At 41.1% G+C, this 21,210-nt stretch overlaps 1 protein-coding gene across 1 annotated transcript in view; it reads left to right on the forward strand.

The window, feature by feature from the left end:
• The window catches only part of LOC309566297 (proton channel OTOP3-like), a 97,048-nt gene extending 76,271 nt beyond the window's left edge, over nt 1–20,777 (forward strand). Inside the window, exon 7 of the mRNA XM_082271401.1 lies at nt 20,547–20,777. Within this exon, the coding sequence (XP_082127527.1) occupies nt 20,547–20,717 (171 nt within the window). The 3' untranslated portion in view covers nt 20,718–20,777. The remainder of the gene's footprint in view (nt 1–20,546) is intronic.
• Nucleotides 20,778–21,210: the final 433 nt, after the last annotated feature.

The following is a 21,210-nucleotide window of genomic DNA, read 5'->3' on the forward strand; positions in this document are numbered from 1 at the left end:
GCGCCCTGAGACAAACAGCTATACAAAGTTTATTAAGAGCTTTAAAAAAAAAATGCAAAATGAATCAGAAACTCATGTCCGAAAACACAGAAAGCACAGCAAAAAGCACTGTAGAAACGCTCAAAAGCAACATGCATAGATGTGAATGGAGCCTTCGATAAAGCATAAGCACCTCTCTTTTTTATTGCTGGCTGTGTCCAGCTTAAGATTTCTTTTCACTTCCTGCACCAGTGACCACACTGGATGTCACTGGGGAAATTTTCCTTAGGCTAGGCTAACACTGAGCTCCTTCAAGTGTTTTTCAAGTTTTTTTTTTTTATTTTGCATTTTCATACATGCTTTTTGTAGCATTTTTGCTTTAGCCAATTATAAATTAGCTACTAGATGAAGAGGCAAGAAATCACATGATAAGCATGTGTTATGTACATTTTTCAAGTGATCCCACTAAAGTCTATAAAGATCAAAAACACGCTACCCTGCCTTAAGAAGCTAATGTACTTCATCAAGCTTCAAGCAACATGCTTAAATAGATACAACATTCAGGGGAGAGCGGGCACTATAGGATAAGGATACCATTCTTAAGGCTCCTTTCACACAGTGGAGTCCGTCGGCGGACTACGTTTTTCTCAGCGGGGGATGATTCCGCCAATCCCTCGATGAGCAGGCGGTTGGCAGCTCTGTCTCTGTGCTGTGTGCGGAGACAGAGCTGTCAGGTGCCCGCTGTTCTCTATGGGGGAATCAGATGAGAACGGACCACTGGACGGATGGAAAATAGGGTTTCCATCTGTCCAGACTTGACGGATAGGATTGGATGTCAGCAGACATGTCTCCTATGACATCCGATGCCCCATAGAGATGCATGGGGCATCCGTTCAGATCTGCCTGAAAAACGGACAGGCGGATCTGAACGGTCCGCAAGTGTGAAAGGGGCCTTAGGGTTTTCTAGAAAAACGTTTAAATCACTCAGGTCTAAACTGAGCCCCCATTCACACTCGTGCAGTTTGTTGTCACACTGAAACACGTGAAATCACATTATTTTCCATGGTTCCTGTCCACATAAGGCATAAGATCTACTTTTGCTGTTGCATAGTGTATTTTTGGCCCATATATTTCCCCATCAGTGTAGCCTCATCAGTGCAACCTATTAGTTCCCATCAGTGATGCCCCATCACCACACATCAGTGAAGGAGGAAAAAGTACTTATTATTTAAAAAATTTAAGAGAATCGAAGAAAAACTTTTTTTACTCAAAATTTTTGTTTTGTTTTTTTTCGTTTGTTTAGCAAAAACGTAAAACCAAAAACAGTGGTGATTAAATACAACCAAAAGAAAATTCTATCTGTCTGAAAAAAAAAGCGAAATGTTCATATACAGCTGCAAGAAAAAGTATGTGAACCCTTTGGAATGATATGGATTTCTGCACAAATTGGTCATAAAATGTGATCTGATCATCATCTAAGTCACAACAATAGACAATCACAGTCTGCTTAAACTAATAACACGCAAAGAATGAAATGTTACCATGTTTTTATTGATCACACCATGTAAACATTCACAGTGCAGGTGGAAAAAGTATGTGAACCCCTAGACTAATGACATCTCCAAGAGCTAATTAGAGTGAGATGTCAGCCAACTGGAGTCCAACCAATGAGATGAGATTGGAGGTGTTGGTTATAGCTGCCCTGCCCTATAAAAAACACACACCAGTTCTGGGTTTGCTTTTCACAAGAAGCATTGCCTGATGTGAATGATGCCTCGCACAAAAGAGCTCTCAGAAGACCTACGATTAAGAATTGTTGACTTGCATAAAGCTGGAAAGGGTTATAAAAGTATCTCCAAAAGCCTTGCTGTTCATCAGTCCACGGTAAGACAAATTGTCTATAAATGTAGAAAGTTCAGCACTGCTGCTACTCTCCCTAGGAGTGGCCGTCCTGTAAAGATGACTGCAAGAGCACAGCGCAGATTGCTCAATGAGGTGAAGAAGAATCCTAGAGTGTCAGCTAAAGACTTACAAAAGTCACTGGCAAATGCTAACATCCCTGTTAGCGAATCTACAATACATAAAATACTAAACAAGAATGGATTTCATGGGAGGATACCACAGAGGAAGCCACTGCTGTCCAAACAAAACATTGCTGTACGTTTACAGTTTGCACAAGAGCACCTGGATGTTCCACAGCAGTACTGGCAAAATATTCTGTGGACAGATGAATCCAAAGTTGAGCTGTTTGGAAGAAACACACAACACTATGTGTGGTGAAAAAGAGGCACAGCACACCAACATCAAAACCTCATCCCAACTGTGAAGTATGGTGGTGGGGACATCATGGTTTGGGGCTGCTTTGCTGCGTCAGGGCATGGACGGATTGCTATCATCAAAGGAAAAATGAATTCCCAAGTTTATCAAGACATTTTGCAGGAGAACTTAAGGCCATCTGTCTACCAGCTGAAGCTCAACAGAAGATGGGCATTGCAACAGGACAATGACCCAAAGCATAGAAGAAAATCAACAGAATGGCTTAAACAGAAGAAAATACGCCTTCTGAAGTGGCCCAGTCAGAGTCCTGACTTCAACCCGATTAAGATGCTGTGGCATGACCTCAAGAAAGCGATTCACACCAGACATCCTAAGAATATTGCTGAACTGAAACAGTTCTGTAAAGAGGAATGGTCAAGAATTACTCCTGACCGTTGTGCACGTCTGATCTGCAACTACAGGAAACGTTTGGTTGAAGTTATTGCTGCCAAAGGAGGTTCAACCAGTTATTAAAACCAATGGTTCACATACTTTTTCCACCTGCACTGTGAATGTTTACATGGTGTGTTCAATAAAAACATGGCAACATTTCATTCTTTGTGTGTTATTAGTTTAAGCAGACTGTGATTGTCTATTGTTGTGACTTAGATGATGATCAGATCACATTTTATGACCAATTTGTGCAGAAATCCATATCCTTCCAAAGGGTTCACATACTTTTTCTTGCAGCTGTACATTATCTCACATAAGTGAGTACACCTCTCACATTTTTGTAAATATTTTATTCTATCTTTTCTGTGACAACACTGAAGAAATGAGACTTTGCTACAATGTAAAGTAGTGAGTGTACAGCTTGTATAACAGTGTAAATTTGCTGTCCCCTCAAAATAACTCAACACACAGCCATTAATGTCTAAAACGCTGGCAACAAAAGTGAGTACACCCCTAAGTCAAAATGTCCAAATTGGGCCAAAAGTGTCAATATTTTGTGTTGCCACCATTATTTTCCAGCACTGCCTTAACCTTCTTGGGCATGGAGTTCACCAGAGCTTCACAGGTTGCCACTGGAGTCCTTACGGAGCTGATGGATGTTAGAGACCTTGCGCTCCTCCACCTTCCACTTGAGGATGCCCCACAGATGCTCAATAGGGTTTAGGTGTGGAGAAATGCTTGGAAGGTCCATCACCTTTACCCTCAGCTTCTTTAGCAAGGCGGTGGTCATCTTGGAGTTGTGTTTGGGGTCGTTATCAGGTTGGAATAATGCCTTGTGACCCAGTTTTTGAAGGGAGGGGACACAGACAGATGTTTTTGTGCACTTGTACACTATGATAGATGTTGATTGTCCAGTGGTGGACACTGACAGATGTTGATGTTGCAATGGAACACTATTGCACTATTGCAGATGTTTTGTGCACTGGTACAGATGTTCATTGGATACTGGTACACTGTGACAGATGTTTTGTGTACTGGTACAGCTGTTCATTAGATACTGGTACACTGTGACAGATGTTTTGTGCACTGGTACAGATGTTCATTGGATACTGGTACACTGTGACAGATGTTTTGTGCACTGGTACAGATGTTCATTGGATACTGGTACACTGTGACAGATGTTTTGTGTACTGGTACAGATGTTCATGGGACACTTGGACAGATGTTCATGGGACAGTGACAGTGGTGCTTGGTGTACTGTGTGGGGATAGCTGCAGTCTGTGTGATCTGTGACAGCTCTCTGTGAAAAATGAAGATCACATTTATCACAGGATCGTGCCGCTGCGTGGTTGAGCGACGTACGGTATGTCCATACAGAACGGGGAAGCGCCAACCCAGCCGTGTATGTACATTGGCTGGGTGGGAAGCTTTTAACCACTTACCGACCGCCGCACGACTATCTACGTCGGCGGTCAGCCCCTCACAGGCAAACGAACGTAGGGCTACATTGCTTGCTTGTGAGGGTCTAGGGAGCGAGCGCGCGCCCCCGGAGTCGCGCTCCCGCTTCCGCATGGTCACGGGCCCTCCCGCGCGTGTGACCAGCGGACCCGATGTCCGCCGGCCACTCGGCGATCGGCGGGGGAGAGGGAGAATGTCAGGCAGCTTGTGTAAACAAGCCACCTGTCATTCTCCTCGCTGCAAAGACACTGATCACATGGATCTACTATGTAGATCCGTTGATCAGTGTCCTTACAGCTCAAGCCACAGCCAATCACAGTAGAAAGCACGCCCCTAGGGACACACACAGCCCCTCCCTCCCAAATAAAGTTAACCCCTTCACTACCAGTGTATTTTTACAGTAACAGTGCATATATATAGCACTGATTACTGTAGAAATGTCACTGGTAACCCCAAAAGTGTCAAAAATGTCAGTCAAGGGTCCGATCTGTCCGCCGCAATGTCGCAGTACCGCAAAAAAAATCGCAGATCGCCGCCATTACGCGTTAAAAAAAAAAACAACAAAAATGACAAAAATCTTTCCCTTTGTTAGTAAACGCGATAACTTTTGCGCAAACCAATCAAAATACGCTTTTTGCGATTTTTTTTACCAAACATAGGTAGCATAAAACAAATTGGCCAAAAATTTTAAAAAATTTTGATTTTTACATTTTTTTGGGGGGGAATTTCATATAAAAAAATTTGAAAAATATTGCTATTTTTGCAAAATTGACGCTATTTTTTTGTTTATAGCGCGTGATCAAAAAATCGCACAGGTGATCAAATACCACTAAAAGAAAGCTCTGTTTGTGGGAAAAAAAGGACGCCAAATTCGTTTAGGTACAGCGTCGCACGACCGCGCAATTGTCCGTTAAAGTCACGCAATGCCGAATCGCAAAATACCCCCTGGTCGGAATGGGGGTAAAATCTTCCGGGGCTTTAGTGGTTAAAGGGAAAAGTACACAATGACCTGTTAAAGGTCTGTATTTGAGATGAGTGCATGGTTAGGAATGTCATCTGTCATTGTTGGTGTCAATGGATTGAACAGTGCCTCAAGGGCTGCATAAAAGAAAACCAAAAGACCTCATCTGGCTACTGGGCCACAGTTTGGAGACCAGTGGTCTAAGGGATTGAAGCTGCTTGCACTACAATTGACAAGCCATTGTGCAAAAAATAAATATATTAAAAGTGCTGAGCTATTTTGAAAGTGATTCAATATATGTGAACCATATGAATCAAAATATGCATAATAAAAATACAAAACATTAGTGAATATTTAGAAAGTGCATATATAAATGAAAAATGGTATATAACTGTGATAGTCCAAAGGAACAGCGAAAAAAGCTTACAAAGCGTTGCCTATGGAGATTTTAAAATACCGAAGGGTTCACAAGCGTGCACAATTTTAAAGCGTGGCATGTTTGGGATCTATTTTCCCAGCACAACACCATATTTTATATTTTACCAAAAATTTGGATATTATATTGTCTTTGTGTGCTTTGAAATTCATTAAAATGTATTTATGCGTTAGTGTGTAAAAATTGCATTCAAAGAACTGCTGCGCAAATACCGTGTGATATAAAAATTTGCAAAACCCACCATTTTATTCTCTAGGGCCTCTGCTAAAAGAAAAAAAAAATAATGTGTGGGGGTTCTAAGTAATTTTCTAGCAAAAATACAGATTTTTACTTGTAAACAAAAAGTGTCAGAAGCAGGCCTGGTCTTAAAGTGGATATTGCGTGATGTACTCCTTAGATGTTACGCTTCTCTATGTGGCTAGGCTGTAAAAAAAAGTCTAACGCATGTGTAGTATTGCAGCAGAATGTATTTTGGGGTATAGTTGCAAGTATGCCTATGCCGTGTGTGAGAAATAACTTGTTAATATTACATTTTGGTGGAAAACAAAATAATAATAATGTTAATTTACAACTTCAAAAAACTTGCCATGCCTCTTAGTAAATACGAAATACAGTGGAGTGTCTATTTTCCAAAAAAAGGGGTAATTTGGGAGATATTTGTACTGTCCTGGCTTGTTAGGGCCTCAAGAAAGGAGATAGACCCCTTTCACATGGGCAGTGCACTCGGTGGACTCCGTTTTTGCTCAGTGGGGATTGATCTGCCAATCTCCGCTAAGCAGGCGGATGACAGCTCCATCTCTGCTTACTTTGCTTGTCAGAGCCTCGCTCTCCTCCATGGGAGATTGGATGAAAATGGACTGCCTGTCCTTTTTCATTCGATCCAACCCTCCAGACGGATGGAAAATAGGGTTTCCATCTGTCCAGATTTCACGGATTGGATCGGATAGCAGCGGGTGTCAGCAGAGATGTCTCCGCTGACATCCGCCGCTCCAAAGGGCTGCATGGAGCATCCGATCAGGTCCGCCTGAAAAACAGACAGGCGGACCAGATCGGAAAGCCCGTGTGAAAGAGGCCTTAGGCTGTCAGTACATCAGGTGTGATCAGTTTTCAATGATTGGCACCATAGCTTTCAGACTCTATAACTTTCACACAGACCAAATAATATACACTGATTTAGGTTATATTTACCAAAGAAATGTAGCAGTAAAATTTTTGATTAAAATTTGTGAAGAACAGTTACTTATTTGCAAAATGTATAACAGAAATTAAGAAAAACGTATTTATTTTCAAACTTTTCCGTCTTTCTTCATTTGTAGCGCAAAAAATAAAAACCCAGTAGTGATTAAATACCACCAAAAGGAAGCTCTATTTTTATGAAAAAATGATAAAAACTTCATATGGGCATAGTGTTGCATGACTGAGTAATTGTCATTCAAAGCACAACGACATTGAATTCTGAAAATTGGCCTGGGCAGGAAGGTGGTAAAAGTACCCAAAAAAAAAAAGAAGGGGATACACAGCTGTCTAGTACAGACTTATGAAGTAGGCATAAAGTAAACCATGCACCATAATGTACAAAAAATGTTTAATTAATCTTCATAAAATATAGAGAAAACATTCCATGTGAGTAACTCACACTTTCCAGAAGGACAAAACGAGACATAAAACTCAAAACCTAATTTAAAAAACAATCCCGATTGGGTAACCAATGTGTTGGAGCCTGTAGTCATTAATAAATCAGCAGTATTGTGAGCTTAGCCAGAAGTTCAGTGATAATCTGAGTGCACAATACACCATAAGTTTGAGTGAGAACCCCCAATGGGTTAATGAGTGACACTGAATAGGTGGCTGTTTCCCATGATAAACAATGGATTATCGCAATGATTCGTATCACATATACTTTCCTATGAATTTTCACTATATGAAGTGATCAAGTGTTGCTTTAAGTATTGACCCACTTTTTCCAATGGCCCGTTGACTGCAGAGACAATAGGTCTACCCAGAGGTTTTATCAGTATTTTTATGAATCTTGGGAATTAAAGAAAAGGTTGGAATATTATAGGTGACCACCTTCAGAAATTCATATTCACTTTTTGTTATTAAATCTACCCTGAGTGCCCTCCGTAATCTCCAGGAGGCAAGAGCGTTCAAGTCTGTTGGGCAGATAGTTTTATAGCTCCTCCCAAGATGCTCAACTGTCTCCTTGCTTTCTGGGAAAGGTGGTTTCTTGAGTAATCCAGCCACATGACCATCACCCTGTAAAAGACTACAGTTCCCACAATGCCTTTCTGCCAGCCTCAGCGGTATGACGCATGAAACCTGAAACCAACACTGGAAGGATGCAGAGACAGTCTAAAGGAGCAGAAAGTAAGTCTGCATTATCAGATAATGGCAGTTTTCTACACTTGTTTTGTCCTTCTGGAAGGTGTGAGTTAGCCCCCGTTCACATTAGGTCGCTCCGACTTCGGGGGCGACCTGTGAAGTCGCGTGCACTGCGACTTCGGCACGACTTGCACGGACTTCATATAATGAATGTCTATGCAAGTCGCCTCCAGGTCGCCCCGAAGTAGTACAGGGCCCTTTTTCTAAGTCGGAGCGACTTGTGTCACTCCTATTAGAACCGGTCCTGTACTACTCAATGGACCCGGCGGTGCGCGACTTGCCAGGCTGACCAAGTCGCCTGACAAGTCATAATAGTGTGAACCGGCTCTTACTCACATGGAATCTTTTCTGTGCATTTTATGAAGATTAAATAAACAACTAGAAAAAAAAGTTTGAGACAAACTTTAAGTTGGCTTGAAAAAGTCTGACCAGAAAGTTTGAAAGGTTTAGATCGATCGATCGATAGAAAAGGTTTGAAGATCGATCGATAGATAGAAAAGGTTTGAAGATTGATCGATAGAAAAGGTTTGAAGATCGATCGATAGATAGAAAAGGTTTGAAGATCGATCGATAGAAAGAAAAGGTTTGAAGATCGATCGATCGAAAAGGTTTGAAGATCGATCGTTCGATAGAAAAGGTTTGAAGATCGATCGAAAAGCTTTGAAGATCAATCGATCGAAAAGGTTTGAAGATCGATCGATCGATTGAAAAGCTTTGAAGATCGATCGATCGAAAAGGTTTGAAGATCGATCGATCAGGTTTGAAGATCGATCGATCGAAAAGGTTTGAAGATCGATCGATCGAAAAGGTTTGAAGATTGATCGATAGATAGATAGATAGATTAGATGAGTTTGAATGAGTTTACATTGATTAGCATCAAAGCTTGATTGAGTCTAATGGGATTTGGAGGTTGGGTCATCTGAACATCCTGTCAATGAAAGTCTATGGGCATTTTTTGGGTTTTTAATTTTAATTTTTAGGAAAACCGTAACTCAAACCATTCTGAAAAGATATAGCACACCGAGTCAGAACAGTATGAAGGTCTGTGCCGAGTTTGGAGTATGTAGCTTGAACGGTCTAGGAGGAGATAGTGTCCAAAAATTTTCTGGCCATAAAAATAAGAAGAAGAAGAATAACTAGAAAAAAAAAGTTCGTCGAGACAAACTTTAAGTTGGCTTGAGAAAGCCTGACCAGAAAGTTTGAAAAGTTTAGATCGATCGATAGATAGAAAAGGTTTGAAGAACGATCGATAGAAAAGGTTTGAAGATCGATCGATAAATAGAAAAGGTTTGAAGATCGATCGATCGATCGAAAAGGTTTGAAGATCGATTGATCGAAAAGGTTTGAAGATCGATCGATCGAAAAGGTTTGAAGATCGATCGAAAAGGTTTGAAGATCGTTCGATCGAAAAGGTTTGAAGATCGATCGATCGATCAAAAAGGTTTGAAGATCGATCGATCGAAAATGTTTGAAGATTGATCGATCGAAAATGTTTGAAGATCGATCGATTGGTCGAAAAGGTTTGAAGATCGATCGATCGATCTAAAAGGTTGAAGATCGATCGATCGAAAAGGTTTGAAGATTGATCGATCGAAAAGGTTTGAAGATCGATCGAAAAGGTTTGAAGATCGTTCGATCGAAAATGTTTGAAGATCGATCGATCGATCAAAAAGGTTTGAAGATCGATCGATCGAAAATGTTTGAAGATTGATCGATCGAAAATGTTTGAAGATCGATCGATCAAAAAGGTTTGAAGATCGATCGATCGATCTAAAAGGTTGAAGATCGATCGATCGAAAAGGTTTGAAGATCGATCGATCGAAAAGGTTTGAAGATCGATCGATCGAAAAGACTTGAAGATCGATCGATCGATAGGAAAGGTTTGATGATCGATCGATCGATAGAAAAGGTTTGAAGATCGATCAAAAAGGTTTGAAGATCGATCGATAGATTGATAGATAGATTAGATGAGTTTGAATGAGTTTACATTGATTAGCATCAAAGCTTGATTGAGTCTAATGGGATTTGGAGCTTGGGTCATCTGAACATCCTGTCAATGAAAGTCTATGGGCATTTTTTGGGTTTTTAATTTTAATTTTTAGGAAAACCGTAACTCAAACCAGTCTGAAAAGATATAGCACACCGAGTCAGAACAGTATGAAGGTCTGTGCCGAGTTTGGAGTATGTAGCTTGAACGGTCTAGGAGGAGATAGTGTCCAAAAATTTTGCGGCCATAAAAATAAAAGAGAAGAAGAACTAGAAAAAAAAGTTTGAGACAAACTTTAAGTTGGCTTGAAAAAGTCTGACCAGAAAGTTTGAAAGGTTTAGATCGATCGATCGATAGATAGAGAAGGTTTGAAGATTGATCGATAGAAAAGGTTTGAAGATCGATCTTTCGATAGAAAAGGTTTGAAGATCGATCGAAAAGCTTTGAAGATCGATCGATCGAAAAGGTTTGAAGATCGATCGATCGAAAAGCTTTGAAGATCGATCGATCGAAAAGGTTTGAAGATCGATCGATCAGGTTTGAAGATCGATCGATCGAAAAGGTTTGAAGATCGATCGATCGAAAAGGTTTGAAGATCGATCGATCGATAGAAAAGGTTTGAAGATCGATCGATCGATAGAAAAGGTTTGAAGATCGATCGATAGATAGAAAAGGTTTGAAGATCGATCGATAGAAAAGGTTTGAAGATCGATCGATAGAAAAGGTTTGAAGATCGATCGATCAGGTTTGAAGATCGATCAATCGAAAAGGTTTGAAGATCGATCGATCAGGTTTGAAGATCGATCGATCGAAAAGGTTTGAAGATCGATCGATTGAAAAGGTTTGAAGATCGATCGATCGAAAAGGTTTGAAGATCGATCGATCGATAGAAAAGGTTTGAAGATCGATCGATCGATAGAAAAGGTTTGAAGATCGATCGATAGATAGAAAATGTTTGAAGATCGATCGATAGAAAAGGTTTGAAGATCGATCGATAGAAAAGGTTTGAAGATCGATCGATCGATAGAAAAGGTTTGAAGATCGATCGATCGAAAATGTTTGAAGATCGTTCGATCGAAAAGGTTTGAAGATCGATCGATCGATCAAAAAGGTTTGAAGATCGATCGATCGAAAATGTTTGAAGATTGATCGATCGAAAATGTTTGAAGATCGATCGATAGGTCGAAAAGGTTTGAAGATCGATCGATCGATCTAAAAGGTTGAAGATCGATCGATCGAAAAGGTTTGAAGATTGATCGATCGAAAAGGTTTGAAGATCGATCGAAAAGGTTTGAAGATCGTTCGATCGAAAATGTTTGAAGATCGATCGATCGATCAAAAAGGTTTGAAGATCGATCGATCGAAAATGTTTGAAGATTGATCGATCGAAAATGTTTGAAGATCGATCGATCGATCAAAAAGGTTTGAAGATCGATCGATCGATCTAAAAGGTTGAAGATCGATCGATCGAAAAGGTTTGAAGATCGATCGATCGAAAAGGTTTGAAGATCGATCGATCGAAAAGACTTGAAGATCGATCGATCGATAGGAAAGGTTTGATGATCGATCGATCGATAGAAAAGGTTTGAAGATCGATCAAAAAGGTTTGAAGATCGATCGATAGATTGATAGATAGATTAGATGAGTTTGAATGAGTTTACATTGATTAGCATCAAAGCTTGATTGAGTCTAATGGGATTTGGAGCTTGGGTCATCTGAACATCCTGTCAATGAAAGTCTATGGGCATTTTTTGGGTTTTTAATTTTAATTTTTAGGAAAACCGTAACTCAAACCATTCTGAAAAGATATAGCACACCGAGTCAGAACAGTATGAAGGTCTGTGCCGAGTTTGGAGTATGTAGCTTGAACGGTCTAGGAGGAGATAGTGTCCAAAAATTTTGCGGCCATAAAAATAAAAGAGAAGAAGAATAACTAGAAAAAAAAGTTTGAGACAAACTTTAAGTTGGCTTGAAAAAGTCTGACCAGAAAGTTTGAAAGGTTTAGATCGATCGATAGATAGATAGAAAAGGTTTGAAGATTGATCGATAGAAAAGGTTTGAAGATCGATCTTTCGATAGAAAAGGTTTGAAGATCGATCGAAAAGCTTTGAAGATCGATCGATCGAAAAGGTTTGAAGATCGATCGATCGAAAAGCTTTGAAGATCGATCGATCAGGTTTGAAGATCGATCGATCGAAAAGGTTTGAAGATCGATCGATCGAAAAGGTTTGAAGATCGATCGATCGATAGAAAAGGTTTGAAGATCGATCGATCGATAGAAAAGGTTTGAAGATCGATCGATAGATAGAAAAGGTTTGAAGATCGATCGATCGATAGAAAAGGTTTGAAGATCGATCGATAGAAAAGGTTTGAAGATCGATCGATCAGGTTTGAAGATCGATCGATCGATAAGGTTTGAAGATCGATCGATCAAAAAGGTTTGAAGATTGATCGATCGATCGAAAAGGTTTGAAGATCGATCGATCAAAAAGGTTTGAAGATCGATCGATCAAAAAGGTTTGAAGATCGATCGATCTAAAAGGTTGAAGAACGATCGATCGAAAAGGTTTGAAGATCGATCGATCGAAAAGGTTTGAAGATCGATCGATCGATCAAAAAGATTTGAAGATCGATCGATCGATAGGAAAGGTTTGATGATCGATCGATCGATAGAAAAGGTTTGAAGATCGATCGAAAAGGTTTGAAGATCGATCGATAGATAGATAGATAGATTAGATGAGTTTGAATGAGTTTACATTGATTAGCATCAAAGCTTGATTGAGTCTAATGGGATTTGGAGGTTGGGTCATCTGAACATCCTGTCAATGAAAGTCTATGGGCATTTTTTGGGTTTTTAATTTTAATTTTTAGGAAAACCGTAACTCAAACCAGTCTGAAAAGATATAGCACACCGAGTCAGAACAGTATGAAGGTCTGTGCCGAGTTTGGAGTATGTAGCTTGAACGGTCTAGGAGGAGATAGTGTCCAAAAATTTAGCGGCCAGAAAAATAATAAGAAGAAGAAGAACTAGAAAAAAAAGTTTGAGACAAACTTTAAGTTGGCTTGAAAAAGCCTGACCAGAAAGTTTGAAAAGTTTAGATCGATCGATCGATAGAAAAGGTTTGAAGATCGATCGATAGAAAGAAAAGGTTTGAAGATCGATTGATAGATAGAAAAGGTTTGAAGATCGATCGATAGATAGAAAAGGTTTGAAGATCGATCGATCGATTGAAAAGGTTTGAACATCGATCGATTGATAGAAAAGGTTTGAAGATCGATCGATTGATAGAAAAGGTTTGAAGATCGATCGATCGATAGAAAAGGTTTGAAGATCGATCGATTGATAGAAAAGGTTTGAAGATCGATCGATCGATAGAAAAGGTTTGAAGATCGATCGATCGAAAAGGTTTGAAGATCGATCGATCGATCGAAAAGGTTTGAAGATCAATCGATCGATCAAAAATGTTTGAAGATCGATCAAAAATGTTTGAAGATCGATCGATCGATCAAAAATGTTTGAAGATCGATCGATCGAAAATGTTTGAAGATCGATCGATCGATCGAAAAGGTTTGAAGACCGATCGATCGAAAAGGTTTGAAGATCAATCGATCGATCAAAATGTTTGAAGATCGATCGATCGATCGATCAAAATTTTTTGAAGATCGATCGATCGATCAAAAATGTTTGAAGATCGATCGATCGAAAATGTTTGAAGATCGATCGATCGAAAATGTTTGAAGATCGATCGATCGATCGAAAAGGTTTGAAGAACGATCGATCAAAAAGGTTTGAAGATCAATCGATTGATCGAAAAGGTTTGAAGATCGATCGATCGATAAGGTTTGAAGATCGATCAATCAAAAAGGTTTGAAGATCGATCGATCGAAAAGGTTTGAAGATTGATCGATCTATCGATAGAAAAGGTTTGAAGATCGATCGATCGATAGAAAAGGTTTGAAGATCGATCGATCGATCGAAAAGGTTTGAAGATCGATCGATCGAAAAGGTTTGAAGATCGATCGATCGTTTGAAAAGGTGTGAAGATCGATCGATCGAAAAGGTTTGAAGATCAATCGATCGAAAAGGTTTGAAGATCGATCGATCGAAAAGGTTTGAAGATCGATCGATCGAAAAGGCTTGCGATCGAAAAGGTTTGAAGATCGATCGATCGATCGATCGAAAAGGTTTGAAGATCAATCGATCGATCGAAAAGGTTTGAAGATCGATAGATAGATAGATAGATAGATTAGATGAGTTTGAATGAGTTTACATTGATTAGCATCAAAGCTTGATTGAGTCTAATGGGATTTGGAGCTTGGGTCATCTGAACATCCTGTCAATGAAAGTCTATGGGCATTTTTTGGGTTTTTAATTTTAATTTTTAGGAAAACCGTAACTCAAACCATTCTGAAAAGATATAGCACACCGAGTCAGAACAGTATGAAGGTCTGTGCCGAGTTTGGAGTATGTAGCTTGAACGGTCTAGGAGGAGATAGTGTCCAAAAATTTACCGGCCAGAAAAATAAAAGAGAAGAAGAAGAATAATAATAAGTTTAAATACAATATTAGGAAGTTGGCTTTTCCAAGCCAACTTAATTAAGCAAGTACAGCAAGTACATTAACCCCTCACTACTAGGTGACTGCTCACCTGGTAAATGCTTTTTTTCTATCTGGGGAAAGTACCCAGTATTGAGGCAATTAAGGAGTGCATAATCCAGTGGGCAGTTGCTAGAATGCTGATCAAGGTACACTCGTTCCAGTGTGTGGTAATCCATATAGAAGGTGCTCATAAATAATCAGAGAACTGATTATGAAAAGCAATCTTTTTCATCACTCGTCATGTGACTTCCTTAACCACTTAAGCCCCGGAAGATTTTACCCCCTTCCTGACCAGGGGGTATTTTGCGATTCGGCACTGCGTGACTTTAACGGACAATTGCGCGGTCGTGCGACGCTGTACCTAAACAAATTTGGCGTCCTTTTTTCCCACAAACAGAGCTTTCTTTTGGTGGTATTTGATCACCTGTGCGATTTTTTGATCACGCGCTATAAACAAAAAAAGAGCGTCAATTTTGCAAAAATAGCAATATTTTTCACATTTTTTTATATGAAATTCCCCCCAAAAAAAATGTAAAAATCAAAATTTTTTAACATTTTCGGCCAATTTGTTTTATGCTACCTATGTTTGGTAAAAAAAATCGCAAAAAGCGTATTTTGATTGGTTTACGCAAAAGTTATCGCGTTTACTAACAAAGGGAAAGATTTTTGTCATTTTTGTTGTTTTTTTTTTAACGCGTAATGGCGGCGATCTGCGATTTTTTTTGCGGTACTGCGACATTGCAGCGGACAGATCGGACCCTTGACTGACATTTGTGACACTTTTGGGGTTACCAGTGACATTTCTACAGTAATCAGTGCTATACATATGCACTGTTACTGTAAAAATACACTGGTAGTGAAGGGGTTAACTTTATTTGGGAGGGAGGGGCTGTGTGTATCCCTAGGGGCGTGCTTTCTACTGTGATTGGCTGTGGCTTGAGCTGTAAGGACACTGATCAACGGATCTACATACTAGATCCGAGTGATCAGTGTCTTAACAGCAAGGAGAATGACAGGTGGCTTGTTTACACAAGCTGCCTGACATTCCCCCTCTCCCCCGTCGATCGCCGAGTGACCGGCGGACATCGGGTCCGTCTGGCACACGCGCGGGGGGGTCCGTGACCACGCGGGAGCGGGAGCGCACCTCCGGCGGCGCGCGCTCGCTCCCTAGACCCTCACAAGCTAGTGACGTAGCCCTACGTCACTTTGCCTGTGAGGGGCTGACTGCCGACGTAGATCGGCGTTAGGCAGTCAGCAAGTGGTTAAGGAGTACTCCTTAATTAAGTCACGTGACAAAATGCGTTGGGTGGATCCTACAGACATCATCGCGCATAAGTAGCAAGTGTTTCCCTATCTCTTCAGAGCCAAAATACAAAAATATCCAAGTGGAGTTTTTAAGGGGCCCACACACCCCAAATGTTTCAAGTGTAACCCCTAGGTGCACTAGAGGAAGTGCACCCGAAAATGTGAGTTTTTCCCTATTTTTAAGTTTTTATTAAAGGTTTGGGTTTTTTTTTTTATGATTATGTCTGGAATTTTATACCAAAAGCGGTACAATTTTTTGCATGGAAATTTGGCGTTATGTATTATAGGCCTACAATTCTTAGTAATTACTGACTTAAACCTGACCAAAACAAGTCTCTAGTAGACATCCCAGGTGTGATAAAGTTTGAAACACAAAATCATGAATTATAATCTGATAAATAATGTAATTTTATTCAATAATGTAGTAAATAAGGAAATTTGTCAAACAAAGAAAATTCAATAAACATCCTGCGTGTGATAAATTTTGAAACAAGGAACTACACAAAGTCCGACGTCACAATCAGGACAATGGAACCTAGTTTCCTTTCGGACTTTCTTTCCATTGCTATCGCGTTTTGAGCAGCAAACTACGCACATCCTGGTCGGTGCTGCCTTTTTTGCGGTTGGCGGGATATGGTCTGCAAAGTGACGGCCGGTCAGACGCTCTGGGTTGACAACGTCAACAGCGCGACGTCCAGGTCTATTTACAACTCCTGATGGTGTCTGGTGCTTTACAAAAATCTGCTCAGCCACCTTCCAGACAAACTCGGAATGAGCAAGAGGCTTGTCACTGTTTGCTTTGTGCAGGATGTAAGCGTTCCATAGACATTGTTACAGAAAATGTCTGAATATTTTTTTATAATATTTTTTTTGCTGTTTGCACATAGCCGGATAAAATGTCATTGCCTGATCGGCTCTGTCGACACCTCCCATGGTTTTATTATAGTCTATTACGACCTGCGGCTTCAGCACATCAGTCCCACATTTTGTGTGGACCATGGCAGTGGAGGTATTGTGCACAGTGCTCATGAGACACACGTCCTTCTTGTCTCGCCATCTCATTACCTTACATCATCTTACCCTTCTGCCAGGCAACCATTTCTCCGGTTTTTAGTTTTTTTTTGGCAAACATAGATGGCATGTCTCGTCGGTTAGGCCTAACGGTACCATATGCGTCGGTTTTATTTTGTAGCAAAACCTCATATAGTTCCGGGTGTCACACAATATCCCTGGTTCAGCAATGGCTCCAGAAGTGTAAGGACAGATGATGTGTCCATCCCATAGCCGCTGTACCTGGGGTTGAATTTAGTGCCTTTACCGGTGTAAATGACCGAATTCCAGATGTACCCCGTGGATGACTCGCAGAGCATATATGATTTGATGCCAAACCACGCTCTTTTGGATGCAATGTATTGTATCCAGCTTAGGCGTCCCTTGTAGGCCAACAAACTCTCAACCACGCTGACGTCCCTTTCTGGCACGTAGGTCCGCTGGAAATTGGCCACAATAATTTGCCATACCTCCCAGATTTTTTTCAGTTTGGGCGCAGGCTTTATCAAACTCCTCATTGTTTGTGAAGTGGAAATACTTCATAATCAGGGAGAAGCGATACTCAGACATCACGGTGCCAAAAAACGGAGTGGCCAGTAACCTGTTGGTGGTCCTGTACCATTTCTGGAACGGTTTCCCCACCAACCCCTGAAGAAAGAGGAGTCCCAGAAACTGCCACATGTCCTCTTTCGTCACCGGTTCCCACTTTCTGCTTCTGGAAAACCTGGCATGCAGCGTAGCGGATTGCTGCTCTTGGTAGCGATTCGTCTCGGCGAAAATTAATTCAATGACCTCCTCAGTGAGGAATAATTGCAGGTAGGCCAGAGGGTTGTCACGCTCGACATCTACCTTCATCCCAGGTGATCCAGTGAACGGGAATCTTGGGGGCGCTACCTGGTCCGCATCGCAATCAATAGCGCACCAAGTGCGCACATCGCTCAGGTCAGGTGCAGGGTCATCGCCGTTGTCACTTGCCAGATCCGTGTCAGTGTCAGATGACAAATCACCCCACAACTCGCTATCGCTCACTTCTGCGAGCACCTCCGGGTCGCTGTCGCTGCCGCTGTCACTCAGCTGGTCCAAAAGCGCTTTAGTAAACTGGTGCTTTTTTGATGCCATAATATGTATTTTTTTTGGGCACAAATCACAAGTATAATATCAGAAGGGGCACTGTACTGTCAGATCTGAGGTAATCTGTGGTGATACAGTGTAATCCTCTCAGATTACATTATATCACCTCTTTTATTTATTTTTACTATTTGAAACTCCCGCCCAGTTCCGCTCCTGTGCGCCGCCTCTGCTCGCAGGGAACAGAACCAGGAAGTCAGACGCCGGTCACCCGGCGATCGGGGGGGAAGGACATCGCTGGATCGCCGGGACAAGGTAAGTGCATTACCCGGGGAGCTAAGGGGCTCCGCTGGCACTCTGCAATACTACCCCGAGCGTGACTCGGGGTTACCGCTCCTGATAGAAAAAATTAACCCCGAGTCACGCTCGGGATCACCGCCAGGGAGGTTAAGTGATTCAGCACTATGTCAGTTCTCTGATTCTTTATGAGCACCTTATATACGGATTACCACACATTGAAACAAGTGTACCTGGATCAGGATCCTAGCAACTGCCTGCTGGATTATACACCCCTTAAAGGGGAAGGCGCACATCGACCTGTGGTCTGTATTTGAGGTGAGCGCATGTTTTGGAAGGTGATTTGTGACAAAAGCACTTGATCCACAGAAGAGTTTGTCTATACTGTGAACTTTTTTTGAACGTTATCGCATAGAGTGTTACCACCAATAGGTGTGGTATTATTTGATGTATTTACATTCACTTACTGTTATGATACTGTTTCACTTGATATTTTTTAAAATCATGGTTCTTATTAGTCATTAATATTTGTTTTTTTAGTCACAGGTTATTATTTATTGGCTATTAATTTGCAGCTTTTTGTTTTCATTTGGTTTGTATAAGATATAATCTAGGGGTAGCGCTTTATTATTCATTATTTACAATTTGAGTCTATGTGGGAACACATATAGGTGCTTAGCAGCAGACCCCATGATTATTCACTAACCAGCATTGCATTTCTATTTTTTGCACATAGTAGCGCAGGGGATCAGGCAATTTACAGTGTTGTACTCACGTGATTTTTCAAGGGACTTTGTGGTCCAGACTGATGCATCAGATGTTGGGCTAGGAGCTGTATTGTCTCAGGTTTTTTAAGGGGGAAGAACACCCAGTCTGTTACCTCAGCTGGAAATTGAAGCCCCATGAAGGTTTAGGAGTGTGTCTATGGGAATGTTTGACCTTTCTTCCAGAAGCGTATTCCTGAGGTCAGGCACTGATGTTAGAGAGAAGGTCTGGCTCTAATTCATCCCACAGGTGTTCTATCGGGTTGAGGTCAGGATTCTGTGCAGCCAGTCAAGTTCCTCCACCCTAAACTCACTCATCCATGTCTTTATGGACCTTGCTTTGTGCACTGGTCAAAATCATTTGGTGGAGGGGGGATTATGGTGTGGGGTTGTTTTTCAGGGATTGGGTTTGGCCCATTAGTTCCAGTGAAGGGAACTCTTAAGTTGTCAGCATACCAAGACATTTTGGACAATTCCATGCTCCCAACTTTGTGGGAACAGTTTGGGGATGGCCAACAGTTTGGGGATAGCCCCTTCCTGTTCCAACATGACTGCGCACCAGTGCCCAAAGCAAGGTCCATAAAGACATGGATGAGCAAGTTTGGGATGGAGGCCTTCCTGTCCACATCAGTGCCTGACCTCAAAAATGCGTTTCTGGAAGAATGGTCGAATATTCCCATAGATGCACTCCTAAACCTTGTGGACAGCCTTCCCAGAAGAGTTGAAGCTATTATAGCTGCAAAGGGTGGGCCAACTCAATATTGAACCCTATGGACTTAGACTGGGATGCCATTAAAGTTTAGGTGTTAAGTTAGGTGAGCTTTTTATGGTGGGCACGGGGAAGAAAATTTTCTTAGTGTAACATTACCATATATAATAAGACATGCCAAGTTTATGCGTGAGGTGAAAGATCCCATAATTAAGCAAAAATGTCACTCAGCGCATTCAACATTGAAAGGATTATTGATAAAAGGGGGGTATATATTTAGGTAATTATGGATAACTTTTTAAATGATGTGAGAACCTGGTCCTGATCGAGAACCTCTCATACACCTGTGTAATAACAAATCATCTTATTGCTATCACAATAAACCACACCCTTTAGGATCACTCACCTTTACTATGCCCACCAATTAATTGGGCACAATGGCACAGTTAGTACTTTATTTAGTTTATTTACTCTCTATGGAGCCGGTTCACATATCTCTGGAGCAGCTCTATAGCGAATTGCACAGGAGTCCTGTGCATCTTCTGGTCCGTTTCAGGTCCGAATTCAGCCAAATATTCGGTCCTGAAACGGTGAACAGGGACCCTTGCTGTGAGCCGCTCTGTGCAGCAGTGTGAACCCTAAAAGTGCCATCTGATTGTGGTTGTTCCTTGGGTCAGTCCTCCCCTGCAAAAGTTTTTGACCCATGCAGAACCTTACAAACCCAACCATTATTGTTTGTAGGCGTACAGTGCTGGAAAAGTACATAAAATATATACCCCATGTTTATGCAGAAATTCCACTTACTGCCTGCATTGTTTCACACTGCTGTCGTCTTTTACAGTTATGGATCATGTCAGCTTTTGGAGATCATCCTCAATATACAAATGGTCTGGAACAGACGTTCTATGGATCTTCTGCTTGGTTTTCCATTCTCAACTTCGGACTTCCTCTGTCTGTTTTCTACAGGATGCACAGCGTGGGAGGGCTGCTAGAGGTTTATCTTACTGCCTAATATTTCCTTATTAAGATATCAAAGACACTCATCTCTGATGGACATTCTATTTGTATGATATTTTGGCTGTGAATAAATGTTTTAGTTGTGAAAGCAAATCATGGTTAAATACATTTTTTTTATTAAAATGTGCGTCCTTCAAAAATGCAAACTAGCATCTAAAAATTTAATTTTATAATTTGTTATTAAAAATGTCCTTTCTCCTGCATCTCAAAAGCTATGTACATACAGAGGAGAGATGTGGCTCCTCAACCTACTCAAATATTAAATGGCACATACAGTCCACATATGTCAAAGGAAAAGATCCATAGGCGGCACAGCATGAAGCAGACCCATGTGCATGAAGTGAGATGAATGGCGGCCTCAGCCCAGACTCCAGCCAGGTCACGCCCCCCCCCTCCCAACGTATTTTGCTCCGCCCCTTAGAGCTTAATCATGGGGATGGGAGACAGTCCACGTAGCCACCCTACACACGCCCCAAGAATCTTCCTTG

The sequence above is a fragment of the Pelophylax lessonae genome, assembly GCF_965119305.1.
Source record: "Pelophylax lessonae genome assembly, chromosome: 11".
Lineage (NCBI taxonomy): Eukaryota > Metazoa > Chordata > Amphibia > Anura > Ranidae > Pelophylax > Pelophylax lessonae.